This window comes from Alternaria alternata (genome assembly GCF_001642055.1).
Source record: "Alternaria alternata strain SRC1lrK2f unplaced genomic scaffold CC77scaffold_21, whole genome shotgun sequence".
NCBI classification, from domain to species: Eukaryota; Fungi; Ascomycota; class Dothideomycetes; order Pleosporales; family Pleosporaceae; genus Alternaria; species Alternaria alternata.
The window spans coordinates 490,876-510,681 of record NW_017306210.1 but is presented as its reverse complement, the minus strand read 5'-3'; the positions used below and the strand labels follow the sequence as shown (position 1 = coordinate 510,681).

General features: G+C 51.3%; 9 protein-coding genes across 9 annotated transcripts; 2 read left to right on the top strand and 7 right to left on the bottom strand.

Annotated features, from left to right (window-relative positions):
• Nucleotides 1-615: 615 nt before the first annotated feature.
• Nucleotides 616-1,784, bottom strand: CC77DRAFT_1034160 (stomatin family protein-like protein; the record flags this gene model as incomplete). Its single annotated transcript, XM_018526845.1, has 3 exons — nt 616-791; nt 843-1,557; nt 1,608-1,784. The coding sequence occupies 3 exons, from the start codon at nt 1,782-1,784 to the stop codon at nt 616-618; spliced, it is 1,068 nt and encodes a 355-aa protein (XP_018382045.1).
• Nucleotides 1,785-4,223: 2,439 nt separating this feature from the next.
• Nucleotides 4,224-5,553, bottom strand: CC77DRAFT_944322 (hypothetical protein; the record flags this gene model as incomplete). Its single annotated transcript, XM_018534964.1, has 2 exons — nt 4,224-4,906; nt 4,959-5,553. The coding sequence occupies 2 exons, from the start codon at nt 5,551-5,553 to the stop codon at nt 4,224-4,226; spliced, it is 1,278 nt and encodes a 425-aa protein (XP_018382044.1).
• A 1,481-nt stretch (nt 5,554-7,034) lies between these two features.
• CC77DRAFT_1012228 (hypothetical protein) lies at nt 7,035-7,879 on the bottom strand (the record flags this gene model as incomplete). The annotated part of the gene is made up of 4 exons (XM_018523754.1): nt 7,035-7,219; nt 7,287-7,554; nt 7,593-7,786; nt 7,837-7,879. 4 exons carry the CDS (start codon nt 7,877-7,879, stop codon nt 7,035-7,037), a joined length of 690 nt encoding a protein of 229 aa, XP_018382043.1.
• Nucleotides 7,880-8,246: 367 nt separating this feature from the next.
• Nucleotides 8,247-10,786, bottom strand: CC77DRAFT_997148 (DUF1750-domain-containing protein). Its single transcript, XM_018536504.1, has 2 exons — nt 10,377-10,786; nt 8,247-10,325 (listed from the first exon to the last, which is right to left on the bottom strand). Exons 1-2 carry the CDS (start codon nt 10,704-10,706, stop codon nt 8,628-8,630), a joined length of 2,028 nt encoding a protein of 675 aa, XP_018382042.1. The 5' UTR covers nt 10,707-10,786; the 3' UTR covers nt 8,247-8,627.
• A 117-nt stretch (nt 10,787-10,903) lies between these two features.
• Nucleotides 10,904-12,488, bottom strand: CC77DRAFT_997146 (hypothetical protein). The gene is made up of 3 exons (XM_018536503.1): nt 12,079-12,488; nt 11,556-12,018; nt 10,904-11,491 (listed from the first exon to the last, which is right to left on the bottom strand). The coding sequence occupies exons 1-3, from the start codon at nt 12,429-12,431 to the stop codon at nt 10,967-10,969; spliced, it is 1,341 nt and encodes a 446-aa protein (XP_018382041.1). The 5' UTR covers nt 12,432-12,488; the 3' UTR covers nt 10,904-10,966.
• A 1,242-nt stretch (nt 12,489-13,730) lies between these two features.
• Nucleotides 13,731-14,682, top strand: CC77DRAFT_1034157 (hypothetical protein; the record flags this gene model as incomplete). The annotated part of the gene is made up of 4 exons (XM_018526844.1): nt 13,731-13,782; nt 13,831-13,914; nt 13,975-14,314; nt 14,370-14,682. 4 exons carry the CDS (start codon nt 13,731-13,733, stop codon nt 14,680-14,682), a joined length of 789 nt encoding a protein of 262 aa, XP_018382040.1.
• Nucleotides 14,683-14,878: 196 nt separating this feature from the next.
• Nucleotides 14,879-15,772, bottom strand: CC77DRAFT_1065068 (hypothetical protein; the record flags this gene model as incomplete). The annotated part of the gene is made up of 2 exons (XM_018528783.1): nt 14,879-15,185; nt 15,243-15,772. The coding sequence occupies 2 exons, from the start codon at nt 15,770-15,772 to the stop codon at nt 14,879-14,881; spliced, it is 837 nt and encodes a 278-aa protein (XP_018382039.1).
• A 984-nt stretch (nt 15,773-16,756) lies between these two features.
• CC77DRAFT_997142 (cytochrome b5) lies at nt 16,757-17,269 on the top strand (the record flags this gene model as incomplete). The annotated part of the gene is made up of 2 exons (XM_018536502.1): nt 16,757-16,933; nt 17,158-17,269. The coding sequence occupies 2 exons, from the start codon at nt 16,757-16,759 to the stop codon at nt 17,233-17,235; spliced, it is 255 nt and encodes an 84-aa protein (XP_018382038.1). The 3' UTR covers nt 17,236-17,269.
• A 76-nt stretch (nt 17,270-17,345) lies between these two features.
• Nucleotides 17,346-18,830, bottom strand: CC77DRAFT_384969 (hypothetical protein). The gene has a single exon (XM_018531466.1). The coding sequence runs from the start codon at nt 18,539-18,541 to the stop codon at nt 17,645-17,647; it is 897 nt and encodes a 298-aa protein (XP_018382037.1). The 5' UTR covers nt 18,542-18,830; the 3' UTR covers nt 17,346-17,644.
• Nucleotides 18,831-19,806: the final 976 nt, after the last annotated feature.

The following is a 19,806-nucleotide window of genomic DNA, read 5'->3' as shown; positions in this document are numbered from 1 at the left end:
CAAGTAGTCTTCGCACATGTGAGCGCAAAGCGGGGCTTAGCGATTCAGCCTCGTAGGTGCCTACTGCAAAAGCCAAGCGACGTGCTGACTGTGGATTGGTTACATGATATGCATGTAAAAGCTGACCGGTGAGAGCTTGATGTGGCGTTAGCAGAGAAGTAGGCGATGATTCGGTTACCTACCTAGGTAAGATGCTACAGCGGAGTGTCCTGAAAGGGTACAAAACGGTTCCGCCACCATTCTCAACACCACCACTGCCAAGAACCAATATTATATGTTCATAGATGTTTGTAAATCGGCATTATCATTATCATAAAACTGTCTATCAGAGGAACAAGCGAGTGAACCGATAATGATCAACTACCAGGAAGAGGGTATCAAAACAATTGCAAAAACCAAAGAAACTCCCTCATGTCAATCTAGACCCGCCGATCGTCTCATCCGTAGTAGTCGTATACCAAAACAGAAACAAGAATAGTAATAGAGATACAAAGAAGCAGCGGGTAAAGACACACACCCTTATACAGTAGTGTGAAGGTCTTCACCACATCTTCGAAAGGTCTGCGTGAGAGCCGTGGCGAGCTGAGCATCTGCCAGAGTCTTCAAGCTGTCGCTTTACATGTTCTCGATAACATGCGAGTTGATGGCGCTCTGGAAGCCATGGCTGTTACCGCCATACTCCTGTGCTGCGGAACTCTGGACACCCATTGGGTTGCTGGCGCCGTGGGAACTTGGGCCTTCGCCGTAGGAGTCGGCCTGAGCGAGGGCGCTTTGGACAGTTTGGTTTTGTGCTTTGTCGAATTAGTAAATGTTTCATATATAATGAGTAGAAAAAGACTAACCTGGTAAGAAGATGACCTTGCTGTTCGCACTCTTGGCCATGGCTTGCATGGCTTCAAGGTATCTGATCTGCATAGCTGGAGCGGAAGACAGAATGTCGGCAGCTTGACGCATCAACTTGGCGGCCTCGACTTCGGCGCGTGCAGCAATGACCTTGGCTTCTCCGGTACGCTTGCTCTGCGCAGCCATGGAGAGCGAATCCTGAAGATCCTGGCTAAAGATGATGTCCTTGACAAGCATAGACTCGACCTCGACACCCCATCCAAGAGCCGTCTCCTCAATAATCTCACGGATCGACTGAGCAATCTCCTCACGACGCTCAATCACATCCTGGAGCACACGCGCACCAACAACATGGCGAAGCGTCGTCTGAGTACGCTCAACGAGCGCCTGGCGGATGTTGGAAATGGAGAAAGCGGCCTTGTGAGGCGAAGTAATGCGGTAGTAGATGACAGATGTCAATTGCAAGGAGACGTTGTCCTTGGTCATGCAGACTTGCTTGGGAACTTCGACGATCTGGATCTTGATGTCGACTTGGACGAGTTGCTCGGATAGCGGGTTCACGTAAACGAGACCGGGATCGACAGCGCGAGCGAATCGACCGAATTTGGTGACGAGACCGACGTTTCCTTGGTTGACTGGCTTGTAGGGGTTGGGGCATACGACGCAGCATGGGATGGCACCCAGAGTTCCGATGCAGCCACCTAGCGTGTTGATCTACTTATGTCAGAATGGCACACAGGATATATGACGTCTGCTCAACTTACCATACCACCATACCATCCATTCGTATCAGCATCGGCATCATCAGGCTGAAGAACCTTTGCATAGCTGGGCTGGAGATCCTCTCGTCGCGGTGGCTGAACTTTGACAATTGGCTCATCGAGACGCGCTGCTCCATTGCTGCCACCATTGACAGGCGCCTTTCCGTTGATGTCGCTCATAGTCGCGGTAGCACGTTGTTCGTTAGTTGTATTGTTATCGTGTAGAATGGGCCTCGATGAAGAAGATGTAGACTCGGCGATCGTAGAGGGATGCGTGTGGGACATTGTTTACAGGCGTCGGGGTGTAGTTGGCTTATATGCACCAGGGCAACTGCACATTCACAGGACCATGCATCTTGTGAGCGGGGAAGCTAGCTTAGCTCGATCCCTGGCCCTTGTACGCTAGTGTCTGGCCACTTCTTGGGGCTGTGCCACGCTTCTGATCTCACCACCGCAAGCAACAAGAAAGAAAGTGTTGCTGACAGGAAGGAATGCGCATTCCATTATTACCTGATACAAGGCTTACCAGGTTTCTCTATATCGAGCGACAGGTGATTTCACCTCCATTGATCACATACATTCGCAGCGCACATTTCTGAAGTTTGTTGCGCAACATCGTTCGAGAACTCACGTCACACACAACACCATGTCCAAGGCCTCCCGCACTCGGCTAAGTCGGGACCCAAGCCCAGTGCACACCCTACCAGTCTACTCGTGACGTGCAAATCACCCTCAAGGCACACTCGATATATGTAAACGGGCCATACAGAGTGCACGCCTAAGATGTCCGACGTCAGCGATTCGGCCGTTCGATAAGCCAACCAATTCAGCCATCTCGGCAATATCACGCGCCTCATGGATCGGGCAACGTGTGCGTCCCTCCGGGGATAGGATTCAGCCCTGTAGGTGGATTTTTGTGGCGAATGCTCGGTTGCGGATATGGCCAATACGGGTTGGTTCGAAAGGCCTTAACGAGGCTGGTGAGTTGGTGCTTTTCTGATGTGAGTTATTTCCGACGTGTAAGCGTGATGGCACGGAAACATTGTGAGGCATCGCAGTCAGGACTGAGTGGAGGCTATTTGTTCTTCACGGCACAGTCGCAGACTGTTCCTTCTGTCTTTTGTGCGGCTTCGTTGTGTAAACCGCCCAGCTGTCTATCCTGCAAGCGAGGCGCCACGGCGGTACTGCGTACTCGGCGTATGTCCTCGGCGCATGTTGTCTTCGCATTCCATACGTTTATACTCCGGTCCGCACCGGTCAATGTATCGCTCGTGCGGTATTTGGCTGCGCCATTATATCGCTGGCAGCCATCGTTAAACCCCGCGTATTCCCTATCGTCGCGTGAAATCTCTTTGCAGTCCGCCGGTGAGCATCAATTCCCTCATCGCGCAAAAGGTATTGGTGACCAAGCGATGCACAGCCCATTTAGGCCCTCGATCAGACAGTGTCTCTTTGACATTATTCTGACTCTATTGGACCCATCGCAAAGCAGTTGCTCCAGGGCAAAACCTTGTTGTTGGTCTATTTTGTGGTCGTGTCTTTGCTCGCCCTGAAGAGGCACAGTTAACATGGCCTATATATACTGTTCGACTACCACGCCGCATCCCCGTGCCATGGTCCTGTTACCGCGCCACACATGGCTTTCCAGGTACTTAAGCGCCGATGGGTCATTTATCTGGCCTACTCGAAGACCTTCTTAGCGCAATGACTCGACCTGTGGAACTTGGATGTGACTTCGATTTACCGCATACAGCTAGAAGTCGCTCAGAGTAATGCCTTCTTATAAGATACCAAAGAGGTATTCACAGAATATCAGCAAGGCGACAGCGGAATAGACAGGGTGACGTATCTGGTATGTCAAACCACAGATACATCTATCATCACCCTACACACCCCTTGTCGTCGCCAAACCCCATGCCTCTCCGCTCGAAGTATGTCTCCTAAGGGTTGAAGCATGACACGCCCCAACTAACCCCTTCGGCGCCAACACAAAAACGCACTAGCGCCAACTACCAAGTATACATAAACTTTCTCTCTGACCCTTCTCTGCTTCCTCAAATCACTTCCACAGTGATGTAGAAGATGGACAACGCAGAATTGTTTTTTATGGACCAAAGTTGCCATATACTTGGAACATGGCTCGACTGAGACTTGGGTTGCTTTCGATTCAAATAACTCGACATCAACGATAAGAGGCGGATACTACGTGGTTCTGATTCCAAAAGCTTAAGGCAGAACCATCATGTGGCGGATACCGAGCGATTTCGAACATCTTAAGAAGAGGCCCTTGAGTGGCGTGTCGAGTCCAAAAATGAAATTTCATGTGTTCATTTCATCTACGAAAGTATTTGTCTTACTCCTCGACCCTTTCGAAAAAAATTCAATCCTCTCACAAGACATGCATGTCCTCTTTATACTCCAAAACGTCCAAGCTGGCATACCATGGTCGCTCGCTCAAAAAACACAACACATGCAATATGGAAGATGCATTTGGAGACATATGAGATGATATGAAGCTAAGGAAAAAAAAACATCGGATATAGTGATAGGAGGAGACGGCTCCAGCTCCGAAAGTGGTCAACAAGAATGAAGTGAAGAAAGAATAGCAGGGTGTCTGCTTTATGAAGGGAGGACGCTCTTGTCAGTCGTGGCGTTCCCGTTCCCTAGTATCGGGCGGCTTTCCTTCTGTTGTGGCTCGCCATATGCCCATTTCGTGGCTGCGTTGACCATGGTCGCGAATATTGGGTCAACGTGCTTAACCCAGAGTGCTGCACTCCGGTAAAGGATGTAGTAGAAGACCGCAATCGCAATGAGGATATGTGTCGTCGATCCACGTTGGAGGTCCTGTTGCTCTCCCTTTTCGTTCTTGGGCGGGTTCATTGCGGAAGGTAGGTAGATCATCCAGGTAAGCACAGACTTGATGAATGTGTTGTGCAGCAAGTACACCGGGAAACTGACGCGACCGAGGAAATTGAAAACAGGTGATGTGAGGAGTTTACGGGCGTTTCGCGAGAAGAAGATTCCGAGGAGGACGAAGGCAGCGCCGAGGTGGTCCCAGTATCGTCGGATATCCGTCTTGTCGGCTGTCAGACTGTGCATGATTGTCGCCATTGTGTGCGACCAGCGTGTGTTGTTGGCCGAATCTTGAGGGAATCCCGCCATGAACATGCCACAGATTATCATAAGTGCGGGGATGGGTGCGGGTAGGACAGAAGTGGCGGCGTCCTTGTAGTGGTTGTGTAACTCGGCTACGAACATGCCTGTGACGATGTTGAGGCCTTTGATCGAGCCAACTGTAAGGTCTACTATAGTTAGCAACTGCGCTGCTCTCCAACCAGTTCGGGATATACACACCTTTGCCAACTTGCCAGAAGTAGGCGTACATGACTCCGTACACAATGAAACGTGCTTTTGGTCGGACCAGAATTGTAGCAAGCATGGTTGTGTAGACCAAGAACGCGCCCTCCAAGAACAAATGCAGCGTCCATTGTGTGCCATCGTACTCGTCCCAGCCAGTTGTCCAAGTCTCGGTTTGCGCCCTGAAGAGCGACTTGAAGGCCATCCACAACGTAGGCTCCTGTCGGTGCCAACCCTGCCGTATCCACTGCGCATCGACATGCTTTGTCATATGGTATGCGTTCGTATTCGCCATGAACCACGTAACGATTGTCGCAGCCATGGTGGGGAGAATCAGCCTTCCTGAGCGCGCGAGTGCACTTCGTGCAATGCCGTGGAAGGCCGCATCATGGTTTCCCTGACGCGACTTGCCAATAGGTCCAATTGAGTTGACGTATCCGGTTACGAGGAAGAATAAGGCTACGGCGCTACGGCCTCCGACGGCGAGACGGAAGAAGGGTAGTTGGAAGAGGTGCGGCGCGGTTTTGGCATCTTGGGCTGGCTGGTGCAGCCATGGTACAAAGGCAGTACATAGGTGACCGCATACCACCATGAAGGAGGCGATACCTCTGAGGCCCTGTAGGACAGACTGTCAGCCCCAAGTCTCACAGGTGTGGCAGTGGCAGCGAGTACGACTTACATCTATCCAGTTGGCGTCGCGAGGAGGCATTGTGCGAATATGGAAGGAGTGTGCAAAAAGCCAAAGAAAAGTCTACTATTCAAGGAATGTAAGGATCTAAGAACTATGTTGTGTGACCAGGCGCATCGCCGTGGCTTGGAATGGCTTGCTGATGCAGTGCCCAGGTGGCTTCGTATTCCGATGGTGCCGAATTCCGACAAAGACGGGTACCAAGAAAGCAGAGAAAGACGGCGCTCGTAATGATGAATCGCCTGCAGCAAAAAGGCCAAGGTCGACAACGGCAAAGAGGGGAGCAGAAGGACAGAAGGCAAGTGTAAATGTAAACCCGCACTTAGTCCATGGGCTTGACGACCCTGGCCCTACCGGTGGGGGCTACATCTTTTCAGGAACGCGCGCCCTGCAGATAGACGCGGCTCACTGGGCAGATGGCGGACGCTTGGATAATGCCAAGAGAGGCTATCGGGAAGGTCACTTTAGCACTCTCCCTGCCCATGCCTTCAGTGGTTTGCGGGCGCGGCAAAACACCCCAGGAAATGCTTGAATGTAATGGCAGGACTCTACCAAGCAGATCACTCCTGAGCCACTACGAGGTTGGTGCTCATGTCGCGTGCCCGGGCAGATGAAGCATCAAGAGAAACGGTGCATTCTGCGCTAAAAGACTCCGAGGCTGCTCCTCTGGTCTTTACCACAACTCCATCGCGTAGCGCTCTCCTGACCATGGTTCCCTAAAACTGAAATTCCCCGCCCCCTCGGGTGGTGTCACAGCCATTACGGCTAGACTTGGCGGATCTCAATGTCCCTCGGAACCAGTCTCCTCTCTAAACTACAACATCAGCATCGACCTATAGTCACGAACCACAATACGGGGCATCACGAATAACCGTAATCGTAACGTCCGCGTAGTCGGATCACGATACCGAAAAGACGATTCATCGCCGCATGTAGGCGTCGCACTAGCTTACGCCTCGTAGAATCAAGCACGCGGAAGAACGTCTCGCGGTCTTGGCACGCTGACGTGGAGGGCCGCTTTAACCGAGACGGCGCCCCCTGAGCCAAGTCAGGGGTTGTCGAAACGCATGGTAATTTGCCAGATCATGAGTTTGCGATAGAGTGACGTTTCAAAATGGGCGGTAACAAAAGTCTTGTGCATCGTGGCATTCGGAACGTCGCCAATGCTTGATTGCATATGGTGTCGTTGCGCGTCTGGGGTAGAACGGCAGAACCATCTGGGCAAGGGTTCTCGAAAAAACTTACGCAAATCAGGAAGAACACATTTCCACTACCACGCCTCGTCCGAACTCGAGGGTTACTAATCCTGACTCAGGATTCGAGATACGCCTTCAACGCCATTGTCATTTTACTCCGCCCGCCTTGCCCATCGTAGCATGCGGCAGCTACTCAAACCCACTACTGAGGATTTTAGGTAGCGTGCTCGCAGTCGCTGGCGTTATCTTCGCGCATGATACCTCAATCGAGAACCCCGGAGCGTTCTCAGGAGTAATAGCATTGTCATTGACCTGGTACAATCCGGTTAGCAGAGGCCGTGGTGCATGGTTGCGGTTCCCGAGGAATGGAGGGCCTTACATGAACGAGCAACTAATGTAACTTCTCCTGCAGATACGCTCCCACAATAGTCTCATCCATACTGCGCATTTCCCCGTTCGCATCCAGTCTTCTAGCGCTACCATCAACGCTACCACGCGAATTGTCTGCATCTTGGTTGTTTTTTCCATCTCCTTTCTCATCAATGGCGTTCTGGAAACCCGGGTATCCCACAAATTCCCATTCGGAGATGCGTTCCCGAACGTCTGGAAATTCATCGTGAATCTTCATGCTCCCGCTCAAGAAGACGAGAACTTTGAAAACGTCTCCAGGACCCATGTGTTGCACGTGAACACGAGCGGCGTATCGGTACTGAACATCGCCACTCCGAGGAAGAACAATTTACATACCTGTATGGATAGTTTCCCAAGAGAGTCGCGACGTTGCATTACCACCATATAGTGCATCACCTCACGGACCAAAATGTCTGTTGCGGAGAGACCGAGAAACTCTGGACACATGGAGCCGAAGACAGTGTAATCGCGGGCAGAAGCTGAGTTTCGAAGGTCGCCTACCGTGTTGCTACGGAACGAGGATATAGCTCCTGACGTCAACGTCTCTCAGCATTATGGACAAAATCTAGCCAATACTTACGCGTGTCTACACCGGCATGCGAAAGGGGTGATGTTGTAAACATTAGTCAGGAATTGACGTGACTATCTAATTGCAGTAACCAATGAGTCAGACCACAGCCTACGATGAGCTCTCGAGGATCTAATGATGACGGCGCGACAGCGGTTTTTATTTTTGACATTGTCCAAAATCAACAGCATAGTAGACACCCACAGACGGCAAGGTCTTTGCTAAGGTGAGCTACCTCTGCTGAATGAGGCGATATTCAAGTCGTATACACTCATTCACATTAGGAATGGCTTCGATGAAAGGGAGCTCTCCTGATGAAAATCCCACGGCATTTCGACTGGAGAAGAGGATGCGATTCTCTCATTGAAGTAGCGGATCTTGTGTTGGACAGCTGAGCACGAGTATCAAGAGAAACAAGGTATACACCATGCTAGTCGTGTCGTGAACATTACAATACTGCAACACACCTCCACAATCTCGACCGTTGAGTAATCGGCCATAGTTGCAACACTTCCTATTCAAATTCGAACATGGCAGACGCCACAATCTAATTGAAAAAAAAAACTGCAAGAGACAGAGTCTCTCTAAACACGTAAGTTTACGATGATAAAAAAGTAGATACTCGTCGTAAACCATTGACATGGTAACGCCCTCGACTCCCAGTCATACAAACAAACAAAAAACGACACCGTAATAGTACAGCCCCTCTCTCCCCACCCCAAGAATGAGAAATTCCAACACTTTGGAGTGTGAGACAATCAATCCAAATCCAGGCCATCTAGATCCAGGTCCAAACCTGCATACTACGCATTCTGGTCCCCTTCTCCAGCCTCATCATGATGCATTTCCGTCGCATGGAACGCATCGCCAAAAGCCGAATCGTCAACAAGGTCCAGGCCCAAGTTGTCATCGTGCCCATAATCCGCCAAAGCATCTCCAGCACTATCGATATTGTCAAAACTGCCAAAGTCGGCTGTGTCGAACATGCTACCTGCGTCGGCTTCGATGTTGGACGAGGACATGCCGCCGACGTTGTTTGTGCGCTGGTTGTTGTTGTTCATGTTGGGTTGTTGGACGCTGCCGGTCGACTGTTGTGCATTGCCAGATTGATCGTTCATCGTCCAATCATCAGTCTTCTCCCCTGCGCCGGTCATTCCAGACATCTCTACGTCCAGATCTAGGAGATCGGCTCCTACGTCGAGACTTGTGTCCTGCTGATCGAATGTGGATGTCTGGTTTATGTTGCCGTGAGGCGCATTGGGTGTACCGGTGGCAGACTGCGATTGACTCGGTGGCTGTGATAACCTAGGTAGTGACATATTGCCGATGGGTGTGCCGTTCAGTGACCCCGATCCATACTGGTCCAACAGACCCGCGGCAGAGTTCTCCTCCATTGTTCCTTGGTTGTTCATGCCATTCGATGTTCCGTTTGCTTCCTGTTGGGCTCCGTTGCCGTTCATCTGTGCCTTTGGAGGAGAGGGTGCTTGCGGCTCAATGAATCCACCCTTGTCTACACAGACGACCGCCTTTTTCGCGTCGAATGTAACTCCGAGCGTCTTCTCCAAATCTTGCACGACTCCTTCGACCAGGTTTGCGTCCTCGCCGTCGCTCTCGGTAGAGCGGGAAAGATCTCGTAGTCGTCGTTCGGCCTTGATGTACGTTCTGGTGCGCTTCAATTGTGCCACTTTCTTCGCGTGGTCGGCCTTCATCTTGTCAATCTCGGCCTGCTCGTTCTTTGTATACTCTGATACGCGCTTCTCAAAGTCCTTGAGTTGTTCCGCATCCAGCTTGTAGTAGTTCTTGACCTGGTAGTTCTCTTTGCCCGGCTCCACGTTTTCAGCTCCTGGAACATCGAGAATGCCTGCAGTAAGCGGGGCGAGCTCGCCCATGAGGCCCAGTCCTAGATCGATAGGTGCAATCTTCCCGACGGCATAAGGTGACGAGAAGATCTCTTCCATCCACTCGTGATGCTGCTTGTAACGCGACAAGCTGATCTCGCGCGGGGTCAGGAAGTCGAAGGCATCTTGTGTCGCATTCTCTTCTTCCTCGAGTGTGTTGTCTGGTGCTAGTGTGCCTGCAGCGGGTTGGCGAGGTTGAGGCTGAGTCGGCAAGCGCTGGCGTTTGGCTGGCGGCGGTTGCGCAGGATATGGTCGGCCTGGTTGCATGGGGTTGTAGTAGGGCTGCGGGCCTCTCATGGCTTGTTGTCCGAATTCGACTTTTGGCCAATTGGCTTGATCGACCAACATGAACTCCTTGCGCATCAATGGCCCGGCTTGCTGTAGTTGAGCGCGCATCTGTATCTGGGCCTGGACTTCTCGTGGAATGGGTATCTGCGAGGCAGGCATTCTGCTCTGTGGATCTGCCGGCTTGTAGTGCACAAGCCAGAGATTGGGATCGATAGTACCCGGGCCTGCAGCAATTCGATAACGATGGCGCGCATGCATGGCGTATGGTTCGTGAGGGTAGTGGTATCCACTGTTGTGGACAAGGACCTGGAGAGTCTATGATATGTTAGGTCATTGAAGCGGGCATCGTGTCCTCTAGATACGTACATATCCGCGTACGTTCATATCGTATGCAGTTTCGGCGTCAGCCCACACCATTCCGTCTGAGGCGAACATGGTGCCCATGCGCGGGGGCTGCCATGTGAGGATGACAGTGCCATCTTGGGGAGGTGCTGAAAGGAAGGTCCACGCGACGGGCGACGTGTCGCGCACGATTTGCGGGCCTTTGATCAGGTACTCGAGGGCCTGCGGAGCTTGAAGACCCGGTAGAGTAGGGAAGCGGTACGAGGATATCAGGTGCACATGGGCAAGCAGATGATTCGGCACCTGCGCACTCGGGTCGGGAGCATGCCCGTAGGCCTGATTCATGCCATACATGATTGCTGGGGTAATGCGACAGAGGCGCCGCGTCGATCGATGCGCTTTGGGTCGTGATGTAGCGGGCGCGGAAAGCTGGGGTTGATGTCTGGAATCTTTGGCGCAGGCGCGTTGAGGACCGCGCGACTGCCAAGACTATCGTCACATGCGGTTAGCGCAACTCACCATCTTCTCCACTACTCATACGCCCTCCGTCACCCACTTTCGCACTGCAGCTTTCCATACTGACGCAACATCTAATCAACTCTTTGTTCATTCATCTACCCCTCTACTCCCTCCACAGCCCTCGGTATCACATATGCCTCCCACTTCTCTTCACTATCTGCCTCTCTCCATCCATCCATTCCGCCTGCAACCCCACTCTCATCAATCTGCCAATCGCCCCTCTCTACCATACCCCTCCAATTCTTCAGCACGTCGACAAGACTCTGCTCGTGATGGTTCTCGAGCGGCTGATGACCTGGACGATATAAATCCACGTGACTATCTCCTCCAGTCTTACGTCGTCCAAACCTGCTGCCATCACTCTTCCTTGCATACCCGTTCGCCCCAATACCAAAGGGCAAAATAAACAAACACTCATCCTCGGATTTCATCGCAGAAGTCGGACGCAAGTACAGGCCTGCGGGATATGTTGTGGTGTCGCTGAATAATGGAAAGAGCTGGGCTATGCGCTCACCGGTGTGAGTATTGAGCGTTGTCTCGTCAGTATAATCTAACTTGGAGCGGAAAAGCAGGATGGGAGGAATTTCAGAAGTAGAGGAAGAAATATCAGAGCGGAACGGCTGCAGACGTGAAGGCACGAAGTCAGTGTATTTGTCATATACATTCGGCACAGTCACAACCTACCTGGTCAAACAATGCAGAGTCGGTGAGCACTTCGAGACCGGGAGCGATCATTTGGAAGCGTGGACGTCTTGTACGACGGACAAATTCGTAAGCGAATCTTTGGGGAAGTTCTGTAGCTTGAAGTACGCTGCTGTCGACTAGTCCATGTACAGCCTCTGCAACTTCTGTGGTGGAGGCCGTTGGAGGCATGCGGGCTTCGATGGACTCTACAAGGCGATTGAAAGCGTCGATGTTCTCCTCCAGCATTGTGTCGTTATATGGGATAAACTCCCAGGGATCGAAGCGCTCGTAGACGTAATTCTTATGCGGGACTTTTGGCGGAGTAGCAATTCTTCCCTTGCGAATTTGGCTCAACCAAAACTCCAACGCAGTTTCCAACGGATACCAAACTTCCTGTTCAAAGATTATGTCTGTGTCGTAGATAGTCGGACTGATTATGCACAGGTGTGTTTCCTGGTCATATCTATAGCGACGTGTAAGCTCGTTGTGTATCAAAGATGTATAGTGGTCTCGTAGAACTTACACTAGCCCACAGAAGTGACCCGTAAAGTTGCTCATAGCGTAAAGTACCAAGAACCTGCCCTCTTCTGGCCAATCGTCTTCCTGCTCAAACATGAACCCTGGATCAGCAAGATTTTGCACCCAATAGAAGAAAAACAGGACAACTTTCGCCTCTGGATCACAGATGACTCGAGCATGTTGAAGAAACTGAACAAGATCAGGCGCAAGGTCAGCACGAACGGCCTCAGCTGCATCGCTGAATGTATCAAACCAAGTCTGACAGGAAGATTCGAGAGACTCTACGCTGCGACCTGAGCCAACCCAGCCGTGGCGCAAAATCTCATTGTGTAGCGCGATGCATCGATCGACGTTCATGATCAGCGATGAAACGATGACAATAAGATAAAGTATTTATTCTGCAATTGAAAGTGATGTCTCTTGTCACCTCGTTCCTCAAGCGCGTTACTATACCGTGTGGGGTGTTCTGACCATTTTGCGGCGCAGTTGACAGAATAGGGGGCTAGCATGAACTAGGTGTGTACTAGTGACAAATGGGCTAGCGTTACATGAGTTCTATCCATAGATGTTACTGTTCATCCTTTGTAATGTGCTTTCTACACTCATCGTCCTATGCCACTGTTTCGGTCCGGAGAGTTTTGGAACATACGGAAATATCATATTTTCTATATCAGCTGGCGATTCGAATACGTCAAATTCACTGCCCCACAGTTTCTGTGACTTTGTGTCTAGGTTCATGGTACAAGCTACGCTGGAACGACTGCGTGGCAATGTTACCTAGGCAATGAGGCAGAGAAGACAAAGTGTTCGGGCGTCGTAAAGAAAGAGATTTCCTTCGGGTCTTGCTTACAACAGGGGCATGAAGCGTGTTGTGTGCATTCGTGGTAGACAATAAACTGATGATTGCGAGGCTTCTTGTAGCAAAAGATGTTGTAGGGGCTGGCGTGCGGGTAACTGCCTGTTCCCTGGCGGCACGCAGGAAGCATACGATCGGCAATTGCGCGCCGCAGTCAACGCCTTTCCTTAACGCACCTGTTTCTGCCTCTTTGTGAACCATTCGCATCCAGCAACTATTGTCCAGCTTCTGCCACAGGACGAGCTGGTAGGACCGCTGTCCTAAGCTTTCAAGCCTGCGCTAATTGTGGGGTAGGCCTCGGCTTAATGTAGCTTAATTTCGACACCCTGCGAGATCGTCTTTCCTCCACCAAGAAACCCGCAGTCCCTTCATTTCTACGAAGCCTTCGATCTCCGGCATCGAAGCATGTGCCGCTGTCGCAGTGACGAGAACCGGGTTGCCATTTCCCGCGCCGCGGTGAGACAAGGCGCAATGTGTGCCGGACCGGTTGGCCGCCACTAGATCCACAGCTATATGTGATACCGGCGGGTGCAATTAGATTGATTGAGATATGTGGTCACGCAGTCCACGTTCAGTATGTTCTCAAAGTAAAGTGCAAGCCATATGTTGTTTCCCGGATATTGATGTGCAGCGCTTAACCATGAAGGGGACATCTTGCCTCCATCTTCGGGTCGAGGTACTCTGAGCATTTACTAGGGATGATCTTTATATAGCGTCTTGAATGCCTCAACTTTCAACGCCTCAACCATCAATCTTCATCGTATCCATACGCAGCGATTCTTTTGCTCCCAGTTACCAACATGTTTGGAAAGGCAGCTATTGTCAATGCGCTCCTGAGCGCCGTGTCCGCGGGTTCGTTGGCTTCGTCCACGAATGTTACATGTCGCTGACCAGAGACAGGCACGATCCTTTGGGATGGCCGCTTCAACGAGATGACATCCTCTTCTGATCTGGACAAATGGTCCTGGGCAAACCAAGTAGGCAGTGAGTACTACGTTCAGGCTACACGTCAAACATCACTGATAAAGCCTCTTCCTCTTCCAGATTACCAATACTACATCCACGGATCGGGCGCTACCACCAAATACGTAAACCTCTCGCCAAACTACAAGAATCCTGGGGATACTGGCAGCAAGCAAGGTGCCAAGATCACGATCGACAACACAGCCAAGTGGAACAGCGACATGTGGAGGACGGAGCTCATTCCTCAGACCACAGCTGCTATCAACAAAGGCACTGTATATTACCACTTCTCGATCAAGAGATCCACTACCAATGTTCCGAGTGCGACAAACGAACACCAGATCTGTTTCTTCGAGAGCCATTTCACAGAGTTGAAGTACGGATGGGTCAACGGAGAGTCTGGCACCAGCAACACCAACCTGTAAGACAACCACGCGACGAAGCCCAGTACGAAAACCATGCTAATTCCAAAACAGGCAGTGGATGGTGGGTGGCCAGAGCAAGTGGAAGGTCGAGCTCAAGGCCGACGAATGGCACAACGTAGCTTACGAGATCAACTTTTCATCCAACCAAGTTACCTTCTGGCACTCCACTGGTAACAACACGCTTGTTAAGACTGCTGGACCGTTCTCCAGTAGCACTTCTTCAAACGGTGCCGACTGGCATCTTGGTGTTCTTCGTCTTCCCCGCCAGGGTAACGATGGGACAGGTGCGGAGGACTGGTTCTTTTCTGGGACGTACATTGAGAGCGGTTCACTCACTACTTCAGTTGCTAGTCCTGCAGCATAGATGTAGATCACGTTGTGTGGTGTGTGGTCAGACCAAATGTACATATTGGCCCAGATTTAGTGTTCTGTACATAGCATACTCGAAGAAGCAGTCTTATCTCGTCTTGTCTGCTACGAGATTCAGAGCGTTCCACACACTGCGCTACCTTCCACATCAGATCATAGCTCGCCGAAACATGGTGCGCCCCTCTGAAGACCTAATACCCATTCTCGATCCACTCTTTGGCTATGGCTACTAGACCTTCAATGCCATTTGGCGCAGTTGGGAGTAGAAAATGTTGTACGAAGTCATTCGTCTCGCAATAACGTCGAGTAGCAGCCTCGTCGAACTTTTTATCCCAGGGAAATTTCTTGGTATAGGGCGATAGCTTGGAAAAGCCAGCCGAACTGCGCACGAGTTGTTGATAGTTGACGTTTTGGGTTAGTCGGCTCAAAAACAAGTGATTTTGGCGACCGAACTCATGTATGACTCCTGCAACCATGAAGAATGCATCTCCATCTAAACTTACCTCTGGGAGTTAGTCATGGATCATAAATCGGGGATGCATTGCCTCGTGGGACTTGATCTTGATGGGCCTTCTCGATTTCCTCTTCGACTGCACCCGCCTAACGATTTTCTGAATCCATAGTCTCTTATGGCCGACAACACTATCGATGAACTCTGTGAGATACCGATATTCTCCGAGGATGTGTATATCGTTGTAGCGAATAACCAATGCCCTAGTCTCGCTTCGAAGTTGATGGTTGACGAATTGAAGTTGGTTAGCGACGACATGTCCGTTCACTGTGACCTGCGCAGGGCGTCTCATCTTTCTGGTAGCTACAACGGGTTTTTTGGTAGTTCGACCAGTCTTTGTAAGCCTACGACGTTTTCGTGCCGGAGCCTCGTCCTCGAGCTCTTCACCGCTGGCGCCGGCAGCTGGAGTTTGAGCAAGTTCCCCGACATCTCGTTCCGTTTGTTGAGGATGGAGACAAAGCCAGCCTACACCGAGCTTGTCCTCGCGATAGCAGATTCCGTCATCAATTGTGAGAGCGTATTCGAAGATCTTGTTACGAAGCTCGCCTGGCAGTTGCAGAAGGCGTGACTCCATCTTATATTGCCGATATAGGCGTTGAGCGTTTTGTCAGCGCAGAACCGACGAAGTGATTGAGAAGTACGATGATGTACAGATGTCGAGTTGTCGAAGAAATACTGTTAAGATGTAAGGCGGTTGAGGAAGTGAGTCGAGGTGTCGAAGCAGATGAACCAGACCAGGACCAGTTTTGGATGCAGCCGTGCTTGAGCCACAATTTTCAAGAGCGGTCGCACTGACCCAGAGCTCAATTTAGATGTAGGAAAGAAAGTGAAAGAAGTGACAAAAGGCTCCAATAATCTGCTGTACCTTATCAATGTTAGCTGGTAAGTGATGCAAGGAGCCGAATGACTGAGCTCAGCAAGTCATCGGCAAACGAACAATGTTGAGGTCGTAGATGCGAGACGGATAACCTGACTAGGTTCCTGGTATGAGATGAGACGACAACAGATGCTTTTACAGAGAGACGATTTCACAGAGAACAACGACTGTTTTGAAGGTACGTAGCATGTGCGAAGGGAACCTAACGACGCGCACTGCGTCACCTACTGATGTGGACTCTGGCGACGAACTCTTCGAAAGTCATGAACACTGGGCGCTGCGAAGTCTCAGTAGAAGTAAAAGACAGTCCAAGGATGCTGGGAAGTATGTCACCAAGAGAAAGTGACGTTCCAGCACACCAATCACGATCCCCGCAACGCAGCTTACCACACGCAGGCCTAGCGCGCCTCATCAACCTCGGCATACCTCCACTCCACACTCCTCGCCATCCACGACCGAGCCGCAACCCGAGCTACTTCCCTGGACCGTACCCCATACAACCCCAGGTTCCTCCCCTTCCGTGTTTCCTTTACTTCTATACCCAGAGCCGACCAGCTCTTCCGCCTTCCGAACACAATAAATCGTCCGCCTAGACTCGACGCGATCGCCGACGTGACATTCTTCCCGCCTTTTCAAACGCCGACGAACCTCAGTCGCCGTTGCGCATCCACGAAACTCACCATGTCCGAGTCTCTCACCACCAAGCAAGTCGCCGAGCACAACACCGTTGAGAAGGGACTGTACATAATAGTCGATGGCGATGTATACAAGATGGATTCGTTTGTCGACGAGCACCCAGGTGGCGCCAAGATTCTGAAGAGGGTGGGTGGAAAGGATGCTAGCAAGCAGTTCTGGAAGGTACGTTTTGACTAGGATGTACAGGGAGGGGAGTGAACAGTGGGAACACATGTCGCGCGCGCGTCCCCCCGCAAGGCTTGCTTCTGTGGCGCGCCTGGGTCTCAGTACCGCCGGGCATCCAAGGTTCTCGCTACCAAGGACTCGGTCGCAAGCTGGACCCTTGATTAGACCAGAGCAAGAATCGTTATCAAACGTGACGAAAGGATTCGCTAACGGACATGCAGTACCACAACGAGAGCGTATTGAAGAAATACGCACCCAAACTCAAGATTGGCACAGTCAAGGAGGAGTCCAAATTATAAATACTACATAACGTTATATCAACGCAGATTACTTAATTCACATCTATTGCACTATATTCATAGCATGTCTCCGTGTCAAATATTCGTTCTTTAAACAAGTACTAAACTCATGGCACTTTGCGAACTACAGGTAAAACATCCAATTCACTAAATCGGCGCGGATTCTTTGATCGATGCAATAAACTATAAATTAAGGACGAACTTCTACTCTATGGACGTATCGGTTGGTATAATGCAAACTCTCCTCTCCTCGATAACAGACCTGCAAAACAAGAAAACATGCCGTGGGTATCGTTATAGCAAACGCCTCTTTTCAATGCCGCGGAAAATATGCCAAAATCATCGCTGCGTAATATGCTCTCTCTCGCTCTCTGTCTCTCTCTCTCTCTCTGTGTCTTCTCCGTCTCATCTAGAAACACGTCCACCTCTTCGCAATCCCCGGTCTCGACCCTGGTCTAGGCATCGGACTCGTCCTGGGTCTCGCATCATGCTTCTCATCCACATGCGCATCGTCATCCAGATCCTCCATGCGATAACGTCGCACAGATCCAGCATCCGACTGGTCCTTGTCCGAGTAAAACTTTTCCTGCGGACCTGAAACACATCGTGGTGTTACCTTGCGGAAGAAACCCCGAAGACCGCTGTTGGCCTTGTCGATCCTTTCATACTCGCGTTTGCGCGTACATGGCGAGGTCCAGTGCATAGTCGTGTTGGTCTCTTCTTCTGCAATGGTGTCCTCGCTTTGGCGGCGGTGCATGGGTGTTTCTTCGACGACGCGCAGACTGTCGGAACTGAAACGCGTGGCTGCGCTGGGGAAGCCAAAGGTTGCGTCACCACCTTGGGATAGCGTTGGGCTGGGTAGACCGGAATTCGAGTGGTAGGATGGGTTGGTGAAGATGCTGCAGCTGCGAAAATGTAAGGCGAGGACGTCGTCAACGTCCTGGCTGGTTGCTGTGGGAGGTGTTTGGTGGCTCTTCATTCGATAGTGACGCGCCGGTCTTGATGGATCCACAATGGTACAAGAAGTTCGCCTCGATGAGGGTTTTGAGCCATGGCCACGGCTCTGCGATCGACTCTTGGAGTTTTCTGATGATGAGGTGGTTGATTGTTGCCGGTGGAATGGTCGTGAGCGCTGCTCAGATACTGGTCGCCGCGGTTCCATATTCGCAGCCTGAGTGGAAGAGAAGGATTGGGCGTTGCTTCTGTGAGGTTTGTTGCGGTGCCGTATGGTGGTAGGATCTGGTAGCGGTTCCTGGCTGGGTATCTTGGGTAGATAGGAACCCGCAACACTGTCTGTTCGATTCATCGCCGATCTATCAAAGATCGAAAAAAAGGACAGTGACGTAGATGTGAGATCGTTGTCTCTAGGAAAATTGAATCGTTAATATGGCCTTAGTTCGTGTATAATTTCGGTAGTCGTCTAGATCGGATATCAGTATCCAAATAGGAAGGTTCTGTGCTCAAGGGGTAAAAGCCCATACCAGCAGCCAGTGCCAACACACCGAAATTCACGGATCTGGATTCCTCGCGAGGAGCACACACGCCAGAGATATGGGAGAATGGAAACTGGAATCACAGGCAGGCTATGCGACGCCAGTGGTTGTTGGGTCAGTCAAGTGACGAACCGCGGGACCCGCCTGGAGGACTATTGAATCGACCGCGGTCAGTAGGAGGGAAACTAGGGACTAGTATATAAAGAAGAGATTCAAAACGACCCAATTGTCGATCTTGGCCGTTGGTTGGCCCAGACCCTGCCAGCCATGCAAGACGCACGGCATGCACGATCTTCGACGAAGTCTGAGCCAAGCGCGTGGGCGGCTCTACGCAAAAAAGGTTGAGAGTTCACCGCCTCCCAGGATTCGATTTCCGGGGCCTGCAGTGGGCTAGGAGCGTGAAAAGACTAGTGGTGTGATTAAACTGGAGAACGACTTGGTTAGCTTCCGTGCGTTCGAGACGGAGCATGACAGGTGCACTAAATATGTCACAGCAAGAGTCGCACACATGGGAGGTGCCAAAGGCGAATGAGAGACAGAGAGAGTGTGTGTGCAGACTATGATGTCGTCGGCTTTCACATGCCAGAGACGATGTGGCTGCCACACGCACAATCTAGCGTGCTGATCGTTGTGTTGGCTCGTGATAAGGCAAGGAGGGCGCGAGGCCATGTCGAATAGACGCGAGTGGCAGCCTCGTCTACCGACAAGACGATCCGGCATAACCTTGGACCTGCTGCACGGACGGCGGGAAGGACCGAATCAAATCAAAGAACGGCAGGCCAGCGACATCGGGCCAAGATCACACACACTCGACTCGGGCAAGTGCACGCGGAAACGTCGAGCCTGGAGGGGTGGAAAGATGCCAAATGAAGCGCCGCGCATGACATCGTGGGTATTGCTGAGAGGGGCGCGTCGTCGGCAGGGCACATTACACAAACCCGCTGCGGCGGGTATAGGCGCAGAACCCTGGGTGGCCAGCCCGAAATATCTTCCAGCAGCTTTTCTTGCCTCACTGTACACGAATCAAACGGCTGTGTGACTGCGTTTGTTGTAATGTCCTGTGGATGCTCGGCCCGCT